Here is a 14,618-nt window from a genome sequence, read left to right on the forward strand (position 1 = left end):
CCTGTTGAAGAGCATCTTTGAATCTAGTGATTTTTTAGTGATATTTAGAGATACCTAGTAACATTGTATAAAATTTGCTGCGCATGTGCACAGTGCATCGCCCCGAATGACCGCGTACGTCAAACTCGCACGAAACCAAACACTCATCAATTGTTATTATGGTAATGAATCCACGGTGCGTGTGTAATTAATCCGGCTCACGAATTGCTCAACAACGAAACATCGTCGGTGAGACACGCGAGTTGCGAATAAAGTCGATCGCGCGTTCGTGATGATACATCGTCTGTGAAATATTACATCGCGCTGTCAGAATAAATCGGTTTGTCAGCTCCAGACATTTGAGTCATCAACAACAAAGGCATATTAAGCTGAAGAGTGTGAACGGTGGTATCATCCCGCATGATTATTCCTAACGTGGATTAACGCACGATACTGGTAAAATGCCGCCACCGCCACACAGGAGAGAGCATCATCGCCGTCAACCGTACAATTTCTCTTATGTCAGTTCCTGCTACAAGTATTTGATATTCCTGCTGAATTTTATCTTCTGGGTGAGTGAAAGTGTAAAATTACAATCAACAAGTCATAATCTATTTGTTTCCTTTCAGCTATGTGGAGGTCTGCTGATTGGTATTGGAGTTTATGCATTTATAGACAAATGGCAGCTGACTGGCTCAGTAAAACTTGAAAATGTCTATGATGTTATCCTTAACATCTCACTGGTGATGATTATCATGGGTGGTGTCATTTTCACGGTCAGTTTTGCTGGCTGTGTTGGTGCACTGAGAGAAAACACTTGCCTACTCAAACTTGTAAGACATTCCAATTTGAAAAGTAAATATTTATATTAATCATTCCTGTTATTTTTAGTACTCATTATGTCTACTTGTGTTCTTCCTGCTTGAGATGGGCATTGCCATCATTGGTTTTGTATTCCCACAATCAATGCAGTCCATGTTAGAAGAAAACTTCACTGATAAAATCATTCACACATATCGCGACGATCCCGATCTGCAGAATTTCATTGATTTTGCTCAACAGGAAGTAAGTATTATTATAGTTATAATAGAGTAAACAATTATAATTTGTTTTTATGTTTTTCCTCTGTAGTTCCGGTGTTGTGGATTAAGTTCTGAAGGCTACATTGATTGGTCGAAAAATGAGTACTTCAACTGTTCATCACCGAGCGTAGAGCGTTGCGGTGTGCCGTTCTCATGCTGCATCAACGCGACCGACATCAGTTCCGGTTTATTGAACATTATGTGCGGCTACGGTGTACAAACTCTACCGGTGAGTAACTGTAACACAATCAACACCAACTTTCACCAATCACATTCTCTATGCAAACATTGTTTTTAATTTCAGGTGGCTGAGGCAAGTAAAAAAGTGTGGACGTCCGGCTGTATTGAGATTGTACGCTCGTGGGCTGAGCGTAATCTGTACACGATAGCAATCATCGCGCTGTCAACCGCTCTAGCACAGCTCTTCGTAATCTACCTGGCAAAAACACTCGAGGGCCAGATCGATCTGCAGAAGTCGCGGTGGTCCAGTTGAAATATCGGGTACGAGGCGCTGCCGCTGTGCTACGAGCCCAGGGTGCTTTTGTAAGTGTACATATTTCACAGTCGACCCGGCGCATATGTTAAACTAGAAACCAGACACACGCGTTCGCCAATATTTCAAATTATTCTCGATGAGAATGAAAATACAACAAAAAACGCCAAATCTTATAATTATTTTAGTTAGATAGGCTACCTACTTGTGCGACTGCAGCCGCATTTTATACTTTACACTCAAGTTTTCTGATTTTGATACTTTTAAGATTTTTTCGAATAAGAATTTCAAACGAATCGTAATAAACGTAAATTGTTGTGTTCGGTATAAAAATTCAACATTCCGTGCCAAAAAATTAGTGAATCGACACAGAAACATAAGCATAAAACAAAGGAGACATATGATCAATGAAATAAGCTACCAAATAAATGATAAATAAGTATTTAAACAAATTTAAATATAAAAACTACAAAAAATCGAGATATAAATGAATTTACGATATTTTTATATCGATTAGGGGCTAGAATATTTTATTCAATTAAAATAATAATAATTTCCGAATAGACTTTTTTATGATTCCAATAAATAATTAAAGAAATTACGTAATAAAGCGTCTATAGCTGATAATCTGTAGCATTTTTCAGCAAGAAACTTTTTATACTAATTTTACGCTCTCATGTATACTCATGTGTAATCTCTAATCATCACTTAATGTGTATATATATTTTCGACTTGGACATCGCAAGCGCCATGGTATTATTATTACTACTATTATTGTCGTTATGAATTTTTGGTTGTATCCGATTGTGATTTCTGTGAGCATGCAATATCTTGTATGCTTTGTCTCATCCCCGAAATATCAAATGTCATTTCATGATAATAAATATAATCAAACGAGATTTACGAATTTTTATTTTATGCAATCACTTTCATAAATTATTAAATACCATAAAAAATGATTACCACTTACTTGTTTCGTCGGCTTCTGCGTTTGGCCCGCACACATTAAAGAATTTATTAAATAACTAATCAGCAAATAGGGTTTTCAAGTCGACTACTCGGGACTTGATCTCGGGTTGATGGTCTTTTGAAATTTCCTCCAGGAGGGAGTTGAATGAAGCCGACACTTTGGTGAAATGCTTTTTATCTTGTTGATCTAGTGAATATATGATATAAAATATCATGAAAATAAGAATTTGGTTATGTTTTTACCTTTTGTCTTTTTCCCAGAGAATTGAAGACATTCAGTGCCTCTTTTCGCAATCTTGTATGTTTTGCAATGCCTGTAAACAACAACAACAAACAGTTTTGAATGATTTTCAGTCAACCAAAATAAAATATGAGGTTAAAACCAACAACAATTTGTAAATATTTCACTCCATTTACAAATTACTCACCTAAACTATAAGTCAATGCAATGAGCAGATTATCAATAATCTTCTGTAAGTTAGAATCCTCTTCTGAAGTCAAAACTTCCTGCTCCAACAACACCAACTTATCCACATAATTACACAATGCCCCGACAATAGCTACTTGAATAGTTCTTGTCGTGAGCGGTAGAGTCGTAACACAATGTTCAACAAACATATCATTAAACTTCTCCTGGGTCACCTTCGCATCTTTGGGCCATGATTTACCCAACAAATCATAAACTGTTTCCTTTAGTTTCAATAGATTTTCGCGATTTGAGTTTATCTCTTCTTTGCTGACATCATCTTCGTCCTCCACCGACCCGGGACTGCCTGTTAACGTGGCTTCAACAATAGAGTGAACTTCTTCAAATTTGTCAATCTCCATTGCTAGCAAAACATTTCCCAAAGCCTCCAGTGCTTTAGTTTTGTACACAATCTCTTCTTTTTTGCTTTCTCTGATTATCGCGTCAATTATTATGTTTATATCAAGATCCGGATCGGTTTTAATCGATTCTCTAATAATACAAATAAAAATAATTTATAGGTTAGATCGGGTTATGTTGTATTTATGGTTAAACTTACTTGCAATTACTGCAAATACTCGCCAAAGCATTCAATAGCTTATCTTTTCCACTCCAAGTGCGTCCAGTTAAACCATTAACCAATATTGATACCAAGTTATTTCTATGTTTAGCATCCATCGTTGTTCCTAGTTTATTAGCAATAGTACTGACAGAATTTGCCGCTTGCGCCTTCATATTCCATGAAGGACTCTCCAAAGCAGTCTGTAGAATTTTACAGATATTCTCTAAATTCTGCCTGATGCCAGTTTCGCTTCCCGGACTTTGTTCAGCCCAAATCTCATTCCAAATCTCAAGCGTATTTTGTGTCTCAGGTGTTTTATCAGCGTGCATTGCGAAGAAAACCAACGGAAGTACCACATCCGAAAAGTTCTTTAAAACCTCCTGATTCTGATTTCCAATAGATTGTATTGTCAATGCGCATGCTGACCGAATCGTATCATCCTCTCTCTCAAAGTACCAATGTTGAATCTTATCGAAAAGTTTCACCAGACTTGATTCTTTGGCGGTTTTTACAATATGCCCGATTGCCAGTGCGTAGTGTTTGCGAATCGATGAATTTCTATCAGTCAAACCATTTACCAAAGCAGCTAGGAATTTACCAGTGTATGGTTGTAAATCCTGACCGAGTTGGAGTGTTAATAGTGTGACAAAATGCGCGCATGCAACACGTGTCCCCAGACCAATATTCCCCTTCATTAACTCTACTACTCTCGGTGTTAGTTCTTCCATAATGGACGCATCCGCGTATTGTATGCATTTTGATACTGTCTCGGTTGTAAAGTGACTTTTTGCCATTGAAGCACGCGCAGAATCGACCACGTCTTGAACTTGACTTTGCGCACCGTACATTGTACTCAAATATGACAATTTCGCAGATTCCAATTCGCCAGTGGCTTGTAGTAAAGCCGGAATAAGTTTGGGTAGAAAAGGTTTAAGTTGCTTACCAGCCGCGCCTACTAATTCAGAAATAGTTTGGAGAGATATTAGACGCACTTCTTGCACAGCGTTGATGATGCCGTTGTTTAGGAGAACTGGTAGAATAGAATCCATCATCTTCGTGGCGGATTTACCCTGAGATAGATCACAACCACGAATGCACAACTAAAATAATGAAAAAAAAAACAACATTTTTTTAAACGGTTTTTAGAAATTTTCTTTCTTACTTTGCTTAATGTTCTGGTAGTTTTCCCAGCGACAATTCGTGTTTGCTCATGATGATCATCCATAACTCTAAACAATTTACTCCAGAGTTCTTCCATGTAATCCACAGAATCATGAATAGAACGATTACCAGCTCCCTTGAGGAAATCTTGTAACGCAGCACAGCAACTCTGCCTAACTCTATATTGATTTGAGTTTATATTGGCGAGCAGTTCTTTAAGTATCTCATGATGATATAAATCTAACTAAAAAACATAACCCCATTTAAATAACTTGAAAATGAGGATAAATAAGGTTAGAATTACCATTTTTGTTGGTTCTTGCACTAATACATGCCAAATATTCTGCATAGACGCTTGTAGATTCGGTGATGGATCATATTGATACCTGTATAACTTGGGAATAATGTTGGGCAAATGTTGTGTTAGATGTTCCCCGCATTTTTTAGCAATGGACCCGAACCCAAAAGCAGCTCCCTTCTTCGAATTCCACATGGAATTGTGATTCGCCAAATGCATAAACTGATAAATCAAATCGGGTTTGTTTAACTCAGAAGCTAAACTACACAACTCTTTATAAGTTGATAAATTTCCTCCAGTAGGACTTTTGCCCAATTGTCCTTCATCAAACAGTTTAGTATCATTTGATACTTGAACTGCTTGCCGTCTGCCACTAGTAAGTTGATCCACAAGCGCAGTTAACAATTCTTCTGATTTAGTATAATCATAAATCAAACAAAGACCTTTCGACGCAACATCCTGAACAATATCGCTATTCACCGCAAGGAGATCCATGAACGCAGCTTGAATCGTCCTGAGTTTATCCTGAATAACCTTACGCTCCATGCATGATTTTAATAATGCCAATAACCAGATACTTGCAGCCTGTTTTGAATTAGGATGCGTTGATAAAGAGTATTTTAAGAGTTCATCCAACAGCCATGATAAATCTTCATCGTTGTTTCCAACTGTTTGAACGGACTTTGAATAATCATCGCTGCTGATTACCCAAGCATTCCGCGCTTCAGAGGACGTTGTACCCTGAATGCACATTACCAAAGATTCACCGATGGTGAAGTGCACTTCGACGTCCTTGGTATCTTTGACGGTGTTGATAAAGCCTTCGATTACCTGCCGGGTGAACGGAAAGTTTGCTTCGCCAACACAGAGTAAACCCAGTGCTCTAACAGCGCGTTCGCGACATTTTGTAGAAAGTTTCACATTGTTCATTACATCTAATACTTGCGTAATAAGAACCTGTTTGGTAAGTTTCGCCATTTTCTTTATATCGGGACTCTCTGTGTCTGATTTATCATCCAGACCATTTTCCAGTGGCAAAGATGTTGACTTAGCTATGAGGCCAAGGGAAATACAGGCAGCGCTAGAGAGGAGCACTTGTTGACTTTGCAAAAATGAAGCTGGAATAATTTTTAAGGTTAGTAAATTCATTTAATTGAGGTTATGTCAACAAAATTATTATTGTAGGTTAACTTACCAATTGTTTCAATTACATTCTTCAACATATCCCTCCTTAAACTCTTTTTGGTCATTAATCTCCTCTCTAAACAACATCCCAAAGATAAAATACCACCATTCTGAGCCTCTACACTCTTATTAGCAGTTAACTTCAAAAGATACTCCAAAACCTCATCAAATTCTTTTTCTTTATCCACTGCTTCATTGATTAAAATCCCGTAGAGAATCGCAGCGTGTTCCCTTGTCTCCTCTTTAGTCGATAATAACAAGTCTCTTACTTTAGTCAAATCCAACTCCAAATCAGTTTGCAACTCTGGCAAACAACCAACTACCTCAACTAAACAACTAAGCGGTTCCACTGCTTGATTCGTCATTACAAGTTGCCTCAATAAAACAATATACTTCACAAGTGAAGCCTTCATTTCATGATTGTTATAAAGTTGCTTTAAGTACGCACGAATTACAGGACTTTCATCAGTGGGATGTTTCAATACATCACGTGTAAGTGGCACTTCCAACGATTGAATCAAACACAATCGGGAATAAATCAACATTTCGACGAAAATGTTTGGTGGAAATGGGATTGCATTGTTACCAATTGAAGTTCTATACGGATTGTCTTTTTTGTTGCTTTCCGCGTGGATGTATTCAATAATTTGGTCAAATTGTGGCATGGTAACTTTTTGATCCTCATTGGGTGCTAGCGAATTAGTTGATTCAGTTGGTTTGGCTGATAAATCAACATCTTGTCTCCTTGATGTACCATAGAGTGATTTTAACGCGTCAGTTGAAACATCATCTTTACTATTTAAAAAATTAAATTAATTAGTAAAATTAAGCAATATTAATTTATATTTGGTCAACTTACGTGTCCCCACTCGCCAATAAAAGCAAAAACTTCGACGGTACATGATCGGGTGGAAAGAACAACGCCAAACTCCTCACGACAACAAATCGCACCATCGGTTCCTGGCTCTGCATATAAAACTTCAACATCAAGTACAAAATATTCAATCGATCATTGTGATTGCACTCAGATGGATTGTTCTCGTATTTAAAAGCTTGGATCACATTCAATGCGCCTTCTCTAATTTGCAGTTTTAAGTCGGTGTCGCCTTCTTCTAGCTTTTTGTAAAACATTTCAATAAGACTAGTGTCGTGAAAGACTACCATCGGAAATCGGCGACTTATCGCTCCCAAAACAACAAAAGCTTGGCCTTGGTGAATCAATTCACCTTCATTGGTCAATTTAATCATGCCAGACTTTAAAACATTGGATATTTTCGCTAAATTATCCGTATCCGCGCTGAAAATATCAACAAGTTATCAAAAATACAAAAAAATAAAAAATATTTTTTCTAGAAAACATTTTAACTAAACACTTACAATTGAACCATGTTGATTGTGAAATTCAACGCAAGCGTTTTTAATCTGGTGTTCGTATTGGTTCCATAAAGCGAATCAAAAATGACTTGAATCGCCGGTGGTAAAACAAATCCACCTCCGGTGACGCGACACAAATAAGTCAAAAGTTTCAGCCTGATTCGCGTACTAGCTGGTAGTTTTTTCATGTTCGGCTTGACATTCTGCGTCTGCGATCCCAGAAACAGCATATACAAACCCATACTGATACTCGGTAGCGACCAATCCAGCTGTCCGACAATTTTCTTCAGCTCATTGTCAGCCAAGTTCGCAACACTAAAACGAGTGTCACTGGCTGCGACAATCAAGTGAAGTAAAACTTCCTCGTTTGGGAAAATTTCGTACGCGAGAAATTTAACAATCCCAAGTTTAATTTGCTCGAGTTCTTCTGGTTTCAGCGCGTAGTCGGTGGTCACTCTTTTAAATGAATATTCAGACATACCAGGCGGTATTGATAGTGCAGGAGCGTCAGTTTTGTTAGCAGGGTTTGAAGTTGGGCTTATGGCACTAAAATAAGCCAATGCATGAATTTAATGAACAAAAATTAATTTTTTGTTGTAAAATTACATACCCATAAGGTAAAAGTAACATGTCCACCAATAAAACCAACAAATGTTTACTAATCTGTGGTTTCTCATTGAGTCCAAATAAAAGTGACCGTTTTGCAGGGTCTGTTGGAACTGTCACCTTTCCAAGCAGAGGAATAATCAACAAAAGCAGACTGTCTTGATGAGTCTGTGGTTTTCCTTCCAAAGAATTTAGAAGCAATGGTACTAGTGCAACCTGCTCATCAACAGTGAGACGCGGAAAACCCAACTTTAAATAGATGATTGTGAAGTTAATCACAAAAGAAGTTGTAGCTGGGTCTTGATATTGTTGCAAGAGTGCTTCAACTGGAAGTTGTACTTGAGAACGACTTTTGACGCGTTTGTTAACGTGCAACAACAACTCCATCACCTTCAAATGCATTAATTAATGCATTTTAAAATAAGAATACCAGCAACCTAATAATATTTTTATACCTTTTTACGAACGCCTTCATGTGGGGATGCAAGTTTAAGTAAAACAGGTGGTAGAAACTTAGCAAGCACATTTTGAAACTGTTCGTCAGTGTCGGCCGTTCCAACGCGTAAAAATACTCGTTCAAGCAACACTAGAAGATTTTAAATATTTTTAAATAATGATCTCTACAATGACTATTCAAAAATAATAACCTGACTTTTAAAATACGAATTTGTACTTGTTGCAAGCGGGTGCAACAATTGTACATGTTAAAATATGAAAGGACATACCTGACTCGTCGTTGGCACTTGCCATTTTAATAATTTCGTGTATAATATTCCAAATTATCACTAATTTATCACAAATTTTCACTGCGACCAAGAGCCAAAACTGGAATGGTATAACCCAACTTTTTTGTTTTCAGCTGTCAAAATCGATGATTTTAAATAACGCGCACATACAAGGTGCAAACACAAGGCAAAACATTCATTCAAAGAATAAAATAAAATATAATACAAAATTAAGAAATGTAAACTTATACATGAAATATTGTTAATAATAAATTCTTATTACATTCATCGGATTATAAATCAAAGTTATTTAATAAATTAAATTATTGATTATTATACACTTCGTAATCCTTTGTATATACCTCCAGTGTCACTTAATTTGTAAATATAAACATAACCAACAAAAGAATCGATAGGAATCGTCGGAGTTTATAAGCAAAACAACAAAATAAAAACTAGTTAACAACAAAAATATTACTTGGTAGTAAATAAAATGACATCAAATCAACCTCCAGTTAAGGTAAGAACAACAAACATTTAATTAAATAAAGATATATTTTAAACATACAATTTGTTTATTAATTTTAGCGTTATCGCAAAACGGATAAATCAGAATCCGAAGAAGACGATTATGTTCCTTATGTACCAGTAAAAGAGCGCAAAAGCAGCAATTAAAGAAACTCGGTCGATTAGGGCAATTAAAAGATGAACAAAAGAAAACAAAATCCTCGAGTGAAAATGACACAAATGATGAGGATGAGGAAGAAATCTGGGGCAGAAAGAACAATATTTCTTTGCTAGATCAACACACAGAGCTGAAAAAGCTTGCAGAAGCTAAAAAGTTAGCGCAGTCGAGCGACAACTGAAGAAAGAAGAAGAAATCCTTGAAAGTGTTGCTGAAAAGAAGGCTTTGATGGGTGTTAGTGAATTGGCCAAGGGTATTCAGTATAATAATCCTATCAAAACAAGGTATGACATAGAAATTTCTATTTTTCTTTGAATAATTAATTGTATTTATTTATATTAACAGTTGGACAGCTCCAGGTTATATCCTAGCAATGCCTGAATCACGACACGATGCAGTTCGACGTGATTTGCGAATATTAGTTGAAGGCGAGAACATTCCAGCACCACTGAAGTCGTTCAGAGAGATGAAATTGCACAAAGGCATTCTGGCAGCGTTAGAAAACCGAAAAATTCGTAAACCTACACCGATTCAAGTCCAAGGCATTCCTACCGTGTAAGTTTAATAAATATTAACCTACATTTCAAGCTATTTAACCTATAACGTCACTTCTTAACATAACCAAACTTAATCATCTATTTTCTTGTTATTTTAGATTACAAGGACGTGATTTAATCGGCATTGCATTCACTGGTAGTGGCAAAACAATGGTATTCGTCCTACCGCTAATAATGTTCTGTTTGGAACAAGAAGTTAAAATGCCCTTCATTCGAAACGAAGGCCCATACGGTCTAATCATCTGTCCATCAAGAGAATTAGCCAAACAAACCTACGATATCATTCTTGAATTTTGCGCGTCTGTCAAAAAATTCAACATGCCCGAAATCCGCACGTCTTTAGCAATCGGCGGAGTACCTGTGTCTGAATGCGTTGAAGTAATTCAGAAAGGTGTACACATTCTAGTCGCAACACCAGGCAGATTGATGGACATGTTGGAGAAGAAAACCGTGCGGCTAGGTGTTTGTCGATATTTGTGCATGGACGAAGCTGACAGGATGATTGACTTGGGTTTTGAGGAGGATGTCAGGACTATATTTTCATATTTTAATGTAAGCATACTTTGTTATGGATATCTTTATGATAATAATATTTAAAATGTTTGTTTAGGGCCAAAGACAAACATTATTGTTCTCAGCGACAATGCCGAAGAAAATTCAGAATTTCGCGCGTTCAGCTTTAGTAAAACCGATAACCATCAATGTTGGGCGGGCTGGTGCTGCATCTTTGAATGTTATGCAGGTTTGTTAACAAAAAACATTAGTTTTAAAGAAAATAATAACTATTTATCATCTTTAGGAAGTGGAATATGTTAAACAGGAAGCTAAAGTCGTGTATCTTCTTGAATGTTTGCAAAAAACTCCACCACCAGTGTTAATATTCGCGGAAAAGAAGCAAGACGTCGATGCAATTCATGAATATTTACTTTTAAAAGGCGTGGAAGCTGTAGCCATCCATGGTGGCAAAGGTAACTACTTTTAACATCCCACATGCATAAAATTACTTAATATTTTTATGTTTACAGATCAAGAAGAACGCTCCCGATCAGTTGAAGCATTCCGCAAGAAACAAAAAGATGTACTGGTTGCCACAGACGTCGCATCCAAAGGTTTAGATTTTCCTGACGTACAACATGTTATAAACTACGACATGCCTGACGATGTAGAAAACTACGTGCATCGCATTGGTCGTACGGGTCGATCTGGTAAACAAGGTGTTGCGACAACATTCATAAATAAATCTAACGATGAATCAGTTCTCCTTGACTTAAAACATCTACTAATAGAAGCGAAACAAAAAGTACCGCAATTCTTAGCGGAATTATGTTCTGACAATGAGAAATATCTCAATCTTGGAGGTAAGATGAAAATTATTTCAAAAAATTTAATTTTACTAATAATTACGTTACTTTATAGATGATAAAGGCTGCGCGTATTGCGGTGGTCTCGGTCACAGAATCACCGACTGTCCGAAACTGGAAGCCATTCAAAACAAACAAGCATCCAACATTGGCCGAAGAGATTATCTTGCGAACACTGCGGCTGATTATTAATACGAATTAATAATTGAATATAACAATGTAATTATCTTCAGATTGTAATTTTACAATAATAATACATTTGTTTCATGTATATGTAGGTACAATATTTTATAAAATATAGTTATTTATAATTATCATACAGAAACAAAGTGTAAATGCTTGTGTTCATCGACACACTCAAAACTAAACTACCCTTTTTTAAATAATTCTCTATTATTGGGTTTGTTTATTATTGCAAAGCATATGTAACAAAATCGTCGTAACAATTTGCACGAATAACGAGGTGACTTGTTTGCTTTTGGTTTAAATTCGACGTAAATTCGTTATGTTTTAGGTTTACATTTAAGTGGTTTGTGTGTTCATTCGTCATTGCTTCCAAACATCACATCATGGAGAGCGAGATTTACAATCGAGTGGGGTAGAAACATGTATAATTACTCGTATTGTGTCACATGTAGTAAGGATTAGCAAAGATAATATCTAAACTGTTTCAGATGGATCTCCAGTGTGATAAAAATGTAAATAAAGTTATTTTTTGTTTATTTTTATGAAAATATAACATAATTATATAAAAAAAACTTTAAAAAAATATTATTTCTAAAAATAGTATTTTACCCTAAAAACGTCACCATTTTGTAGTTTTATGAATACTTCCATTAAATTTAAAGCAAATAAAATATTCTGAAGTCCATCTTTCAACTGCAATCTCAAATTATCACCGAGACACCAAATTGTTTCTATGTTAAAGTCCCAAAACAGAATATTGTGCGGTTAAACATTTATACTGTGACATAAAACACTATCAGAAGTCGAATTCTTATAATTTAATGTAAAATTAGTTATTTAAAGATAAGAGTATACACAGATTTTGCTTTTTTTGTTTGTTTCTTAATTTCTTAGTATCATGGGTTAGTCCAATATTATGTGTGACTAGTGGGTAAGTATTTTATCAAGTAGACATCTTATAAATAGGAAATCACACAGAAAATGCTTCGTTTCTTTAGTTTTCATGCTTTTCTTCATGTCTTAAATGTTAGGTTAGTAAATTTTGTTGAAATTTTATAAATTGTAGGACGTTACAATATAAAATATAATCACAATGACGTTCATTATCATTCGAGTCATATGAAACGGGGTTTTCTCTTAGATATATTAAACATTTTACACCCAATTACTTGTTAAAAAAAATGATAAAATTCATTTTCTTTGGTTAATTTTGAGATCCATTTCGAAATTAATTACTGACCAAATTTGCTTTGATTGTTTTAATATATGTAATTAAATCACTTACCTTTAGTCTCAAATTCTTCAAATTTCTTTAGACTTTTCATTCTCTATGGTGTATTTTGGTGGAGCTGTCGGCGGTGTCGAGAACAGTACATCCTGTCGGCCATCTTGTGCCTCATTGTCATGTTTCTGTTCATCTAATTCCAGCAATGGAACCTTCGCCGGTAAAGGCTCCGCTTCCTTTTCTTTCTCTTCACCTTGATCATCCTCATCATCTCCAATCAATAAGTCATCACTGATAACCTTCTTTTCGCTCGATATACTTAAATATAACGCTACCAAGATGGCCGAAATGATGGCTGACACGAGTATCCACTTCGGAATACCGGAGTTTCTCGATGCGCAATCCAGCCAATCACCGCTCGGAGGCGGATTCATAGGTTTAGTCAACTCTTCGAAGAGAGTTTCGATCGGTAACGTACGATACATACTCTCGGGTATTTTGTAATCGCGCTGACCATCGACGTAATGCAACTCGCGCGGTGCGTAATTCTCAATGAACCAAGTCATTTCCAGCTCGTCAAGTTCCGGCTGCGGATTGTCGAGATTCTTCGTGTCTTGTTCGATGTACACGATGACAGCTTCCAACTCACTCTGCTTTTTACGCAACATATTTTTGCAGCCTTTTCGACACGCTGTGTTCAGGTCAAGTTGAGAGTATGCATCAACACAAGCTGCACAAAGAAGCAATTCATATAACACAAACTAAGAAAACATAATCCTATTTTACACTGCTTACATGAATAACATTCATCTTTGCTATTATTCAAATTGCGATCGTCTCTGAGATAAATAATATTGAATATGCGGCAACCTCGTTGACACGCTGACATTGCCAATGGATCCTAAAAATATAAATGAATTTTTAAACAACATTTAGAAGTGTTACTTTCATTTATTGATTATGTATCACATTTCATAATTAACTATGAAAGAATTTTGTTGATAATGTTATTGTATCATAAGTTATGTATGGAAAAAATCAATATTTTATTATTTTCTAGTGTTATCAACAAATTATTTGCTTAGAAAATGATCAAATTTGATGTGGAATCAATATAAATACTTACATCAGGTAATAAAAAGAAAATATCAACGCACACAGCCTGACATTGCTCCATATCATTCCCACTGGAATTTATTTCATTATTATCGAGATTCTTGTGGTCATTGTTAACGGCGTTCTGTGCTAATGTACAGCCGACGAGAGCAACAATAACAACCAGCGCAAACATTTTTTACTTATTTTTTAATACTATATCTGCGTTATCGTCTCCTGTGAGTATGATTTTGATGAAATATAACTAGACGTTCGTCTGTTTCGTATCACGCCAACACTGATTGTTTATTCGCTGCGTCGATGTTGTTCGATTACAAATGAATCTCTGGAAACGGTCGCTTGATAATACACTAGTAAATCGGTTATACACGCATTGTGTTTGCACTGTAATAGCCTGGACCGATAAAGCAGACGAGGCGAATCACCGTGATCAGAGTGCATCCAATGTCACAATCAGCCGATCGCGAGTTGTTTCGCTGGTTGTAGCGCCCGTTGTGGCCGTTTTGAGTGGTGGCGAGTTGCATTTGTTTGCGATGCGCGCGCACTGTGCGCACCATTACTCGTGTAGCAGAGCGCTTAAAAATCAAT

At 36.3% G+C, this 14,618-nt stretch overlaps 4 protein-coding genes across 4 annotated transcripts; 2 read left to right on the top strand and 2 right to left on the bottom strand.

The window, feature by feature from the left end:
- Window positions 1-87: 87 nt before the first annotated feature.
- LOC135789893 (tetraspanin-33-like) lies at window positions 88-2,453 on the top strand. Its single transcript, XM_065299957.1, has 5 exons — window positions 88-551; window positions 609-812; window positions 871-1,044; window positions 1,111-1,290; window positions 1,366-2,453. The coding sequence occupies exons 1-5, from the start codon at window positions 441-443 to the stop codon at window positions 1,552-1,554; spliced, it is 858 nt and encodes a 285-aa protein (XP_065156029.1). The 5' UTR covers window positions 88-440; the 3' UTR covers window positions 1,555-2,453.
- Window positions 2,449-9,021, bottom strand: LOC135789888 (proteasome adapter and scaffold protein ECM29-like). Its single transcript, XM_065299953.1, has 12 exons — window positions 8,901-9,021; window positions 8,631-8,761; window positions 8,180-8,565; window positions 7,573-8,115; window positions 7,055-7,492; window positions 6,206-6,990; window positions 5,017-6,128; window positions 4,714-4,956; window positions 3,549-4,651; window positions 2,952-3,481; window positions 2,767-2,837; window positions 2,449-2,710 (listed from the first exon to the last, which is right to left on the bottom strand). The coding sequence occupies exons 1-12, from the start codon at window positions 8,923-8,925 to the stop codon at window positions 2,609-2,611; spliced, it is 5,469 nt and encodes a 1,822-aa protein (XP_065156025.1). The 5' UTR covers window positions 8,926-9,021; the 3' UTR covers window positions 2,449-2,608.
- A 270-nt stretch (window positions 9,022-9,291) lies between these two features.
- On the top strand, window positions 9,292-11,774 carry LOC135789683 (ATP-dependent RNA helicase abstrakt-like). The gene is given in 10 exon segments (XM_065299635.1): window positions 9,292-9,420; window positions 9,489-9,558; window positions 9,561-9,740; window positions 9,743-9,869; window positions 9,931-10,140; window positions 10,241-10,694; window positions 10,753-10,884; window positions 10,942-11,110; window positions 11,168-11,500; window positions 11,559-11,774. Coding segments are annotated over 10 exon segments (1,839 nt in total). The 5' UTR covers window positions 9,292-9,393; the 3' UTR covers window positions 11,696-11,774.
- On the bottom strand, window positions 11,709-14,557 carry LOC135789687 (transmembrane protein 59-like). The gene is made up of 3 exons (XM_065299639.1): window positions 14,041-14,557; window positions 13,710-13,815; window positions 11,709-13,644 (listed from the first exon to the last, which is right to left on the bottom strand). The coding sequence occupies exons 1-3, from the start codon at window positions 14,203-14,205 to the stop codon at window positions 12,992-12,994; spliced, it is 924 nt and encodes a 307-aa protein (XP_065155711.1). The 5' UTR covers window positions 14,206-14,557; the 3' UTR covers window positions 11,709-12,991.
- Window positions 14,558-14,618: the final 61 nt, after the last annotated feature.

Source organism: Atheta coriaria, unplaced genomic scaffold (genome assembly GCF_025399875.1).
Source record: "Atheta coriaria isolate IRGN ID8LTWV9N9 unplaced genomic scaffold, Caltech_Dcor_3.1 hic_scaffold_3_pilon, whole genome shotgun sequence".
Lineage (NCBI taxonomy): Eukaryota > Metazoa > Arthropoda > Insecta > Coleoptera > Staphylinidae > Dalotia > Dalotia coriaria.

Bases quoted from the DNA above. Each gene is read 5' to 3' on its own strand.
- LOC135789893 (XM_065299957.1), top strand. From the start codon at position 441: ATGCCGCCACCGCCACACAGGAGAGAGCATCATCGCCGTCAACCGTAC. The intron at 552-608 runs GTGAGTGAAAGT...GTTTCCTTTCAG, and splicing joins TGCTGAATTTTATCTTCTGG to CTATGTGGAGGTCTGCTGAT. The intron at 1,045-1,110 runs GTAAGTATTATT...TTTCCTCTGTAG, and splicing joins TTGATTTTGCTCAACAGGAA to TTCCGGTGTTGTGGATTAAG.
- LOC135789888 (XM_065299953.1), bottom strand. From the start codon at position 8,925: ATGGCAAGTGCCAACGACGAGTCAG. The intron at 8,566-8,630 runs GTATAAAAATAT...ATGCATTTGAAG, and splicing joins ATGAAGGCGTTCGTAAAAAG to GTGATGGAGTTGTTGTTGCA. The intron at 4,957-5,016 runs GTAATTCTAACC...TATGTTTTTTAG, and splicing joins TGCAAGAACCAACAAAAATG to TTAGATTTATATCATCATGA.
- LOC135789687 (XM_065299639.1), bottom strand. From the start codon at position 14,205: ATGTTTGCGCTGGTTGTTATTGTTGCTCTCGTCGGCTGTACATTAGCA. The intron at 13,816-14,040 runs GTAAGTATTTAT...TTATATTTTTAG, and splicing joins TTTTCTTTTTATTACCTGAT to GATCCATTGGCAATGTCAGC. The intron at 13,645-13,709 runs GTAAGCAGTGTA...TTCTTTGTGCAG, and splicing joins CAAAGATGAATGTTATTCAT to CTTGTGTTGATGCATACTCT.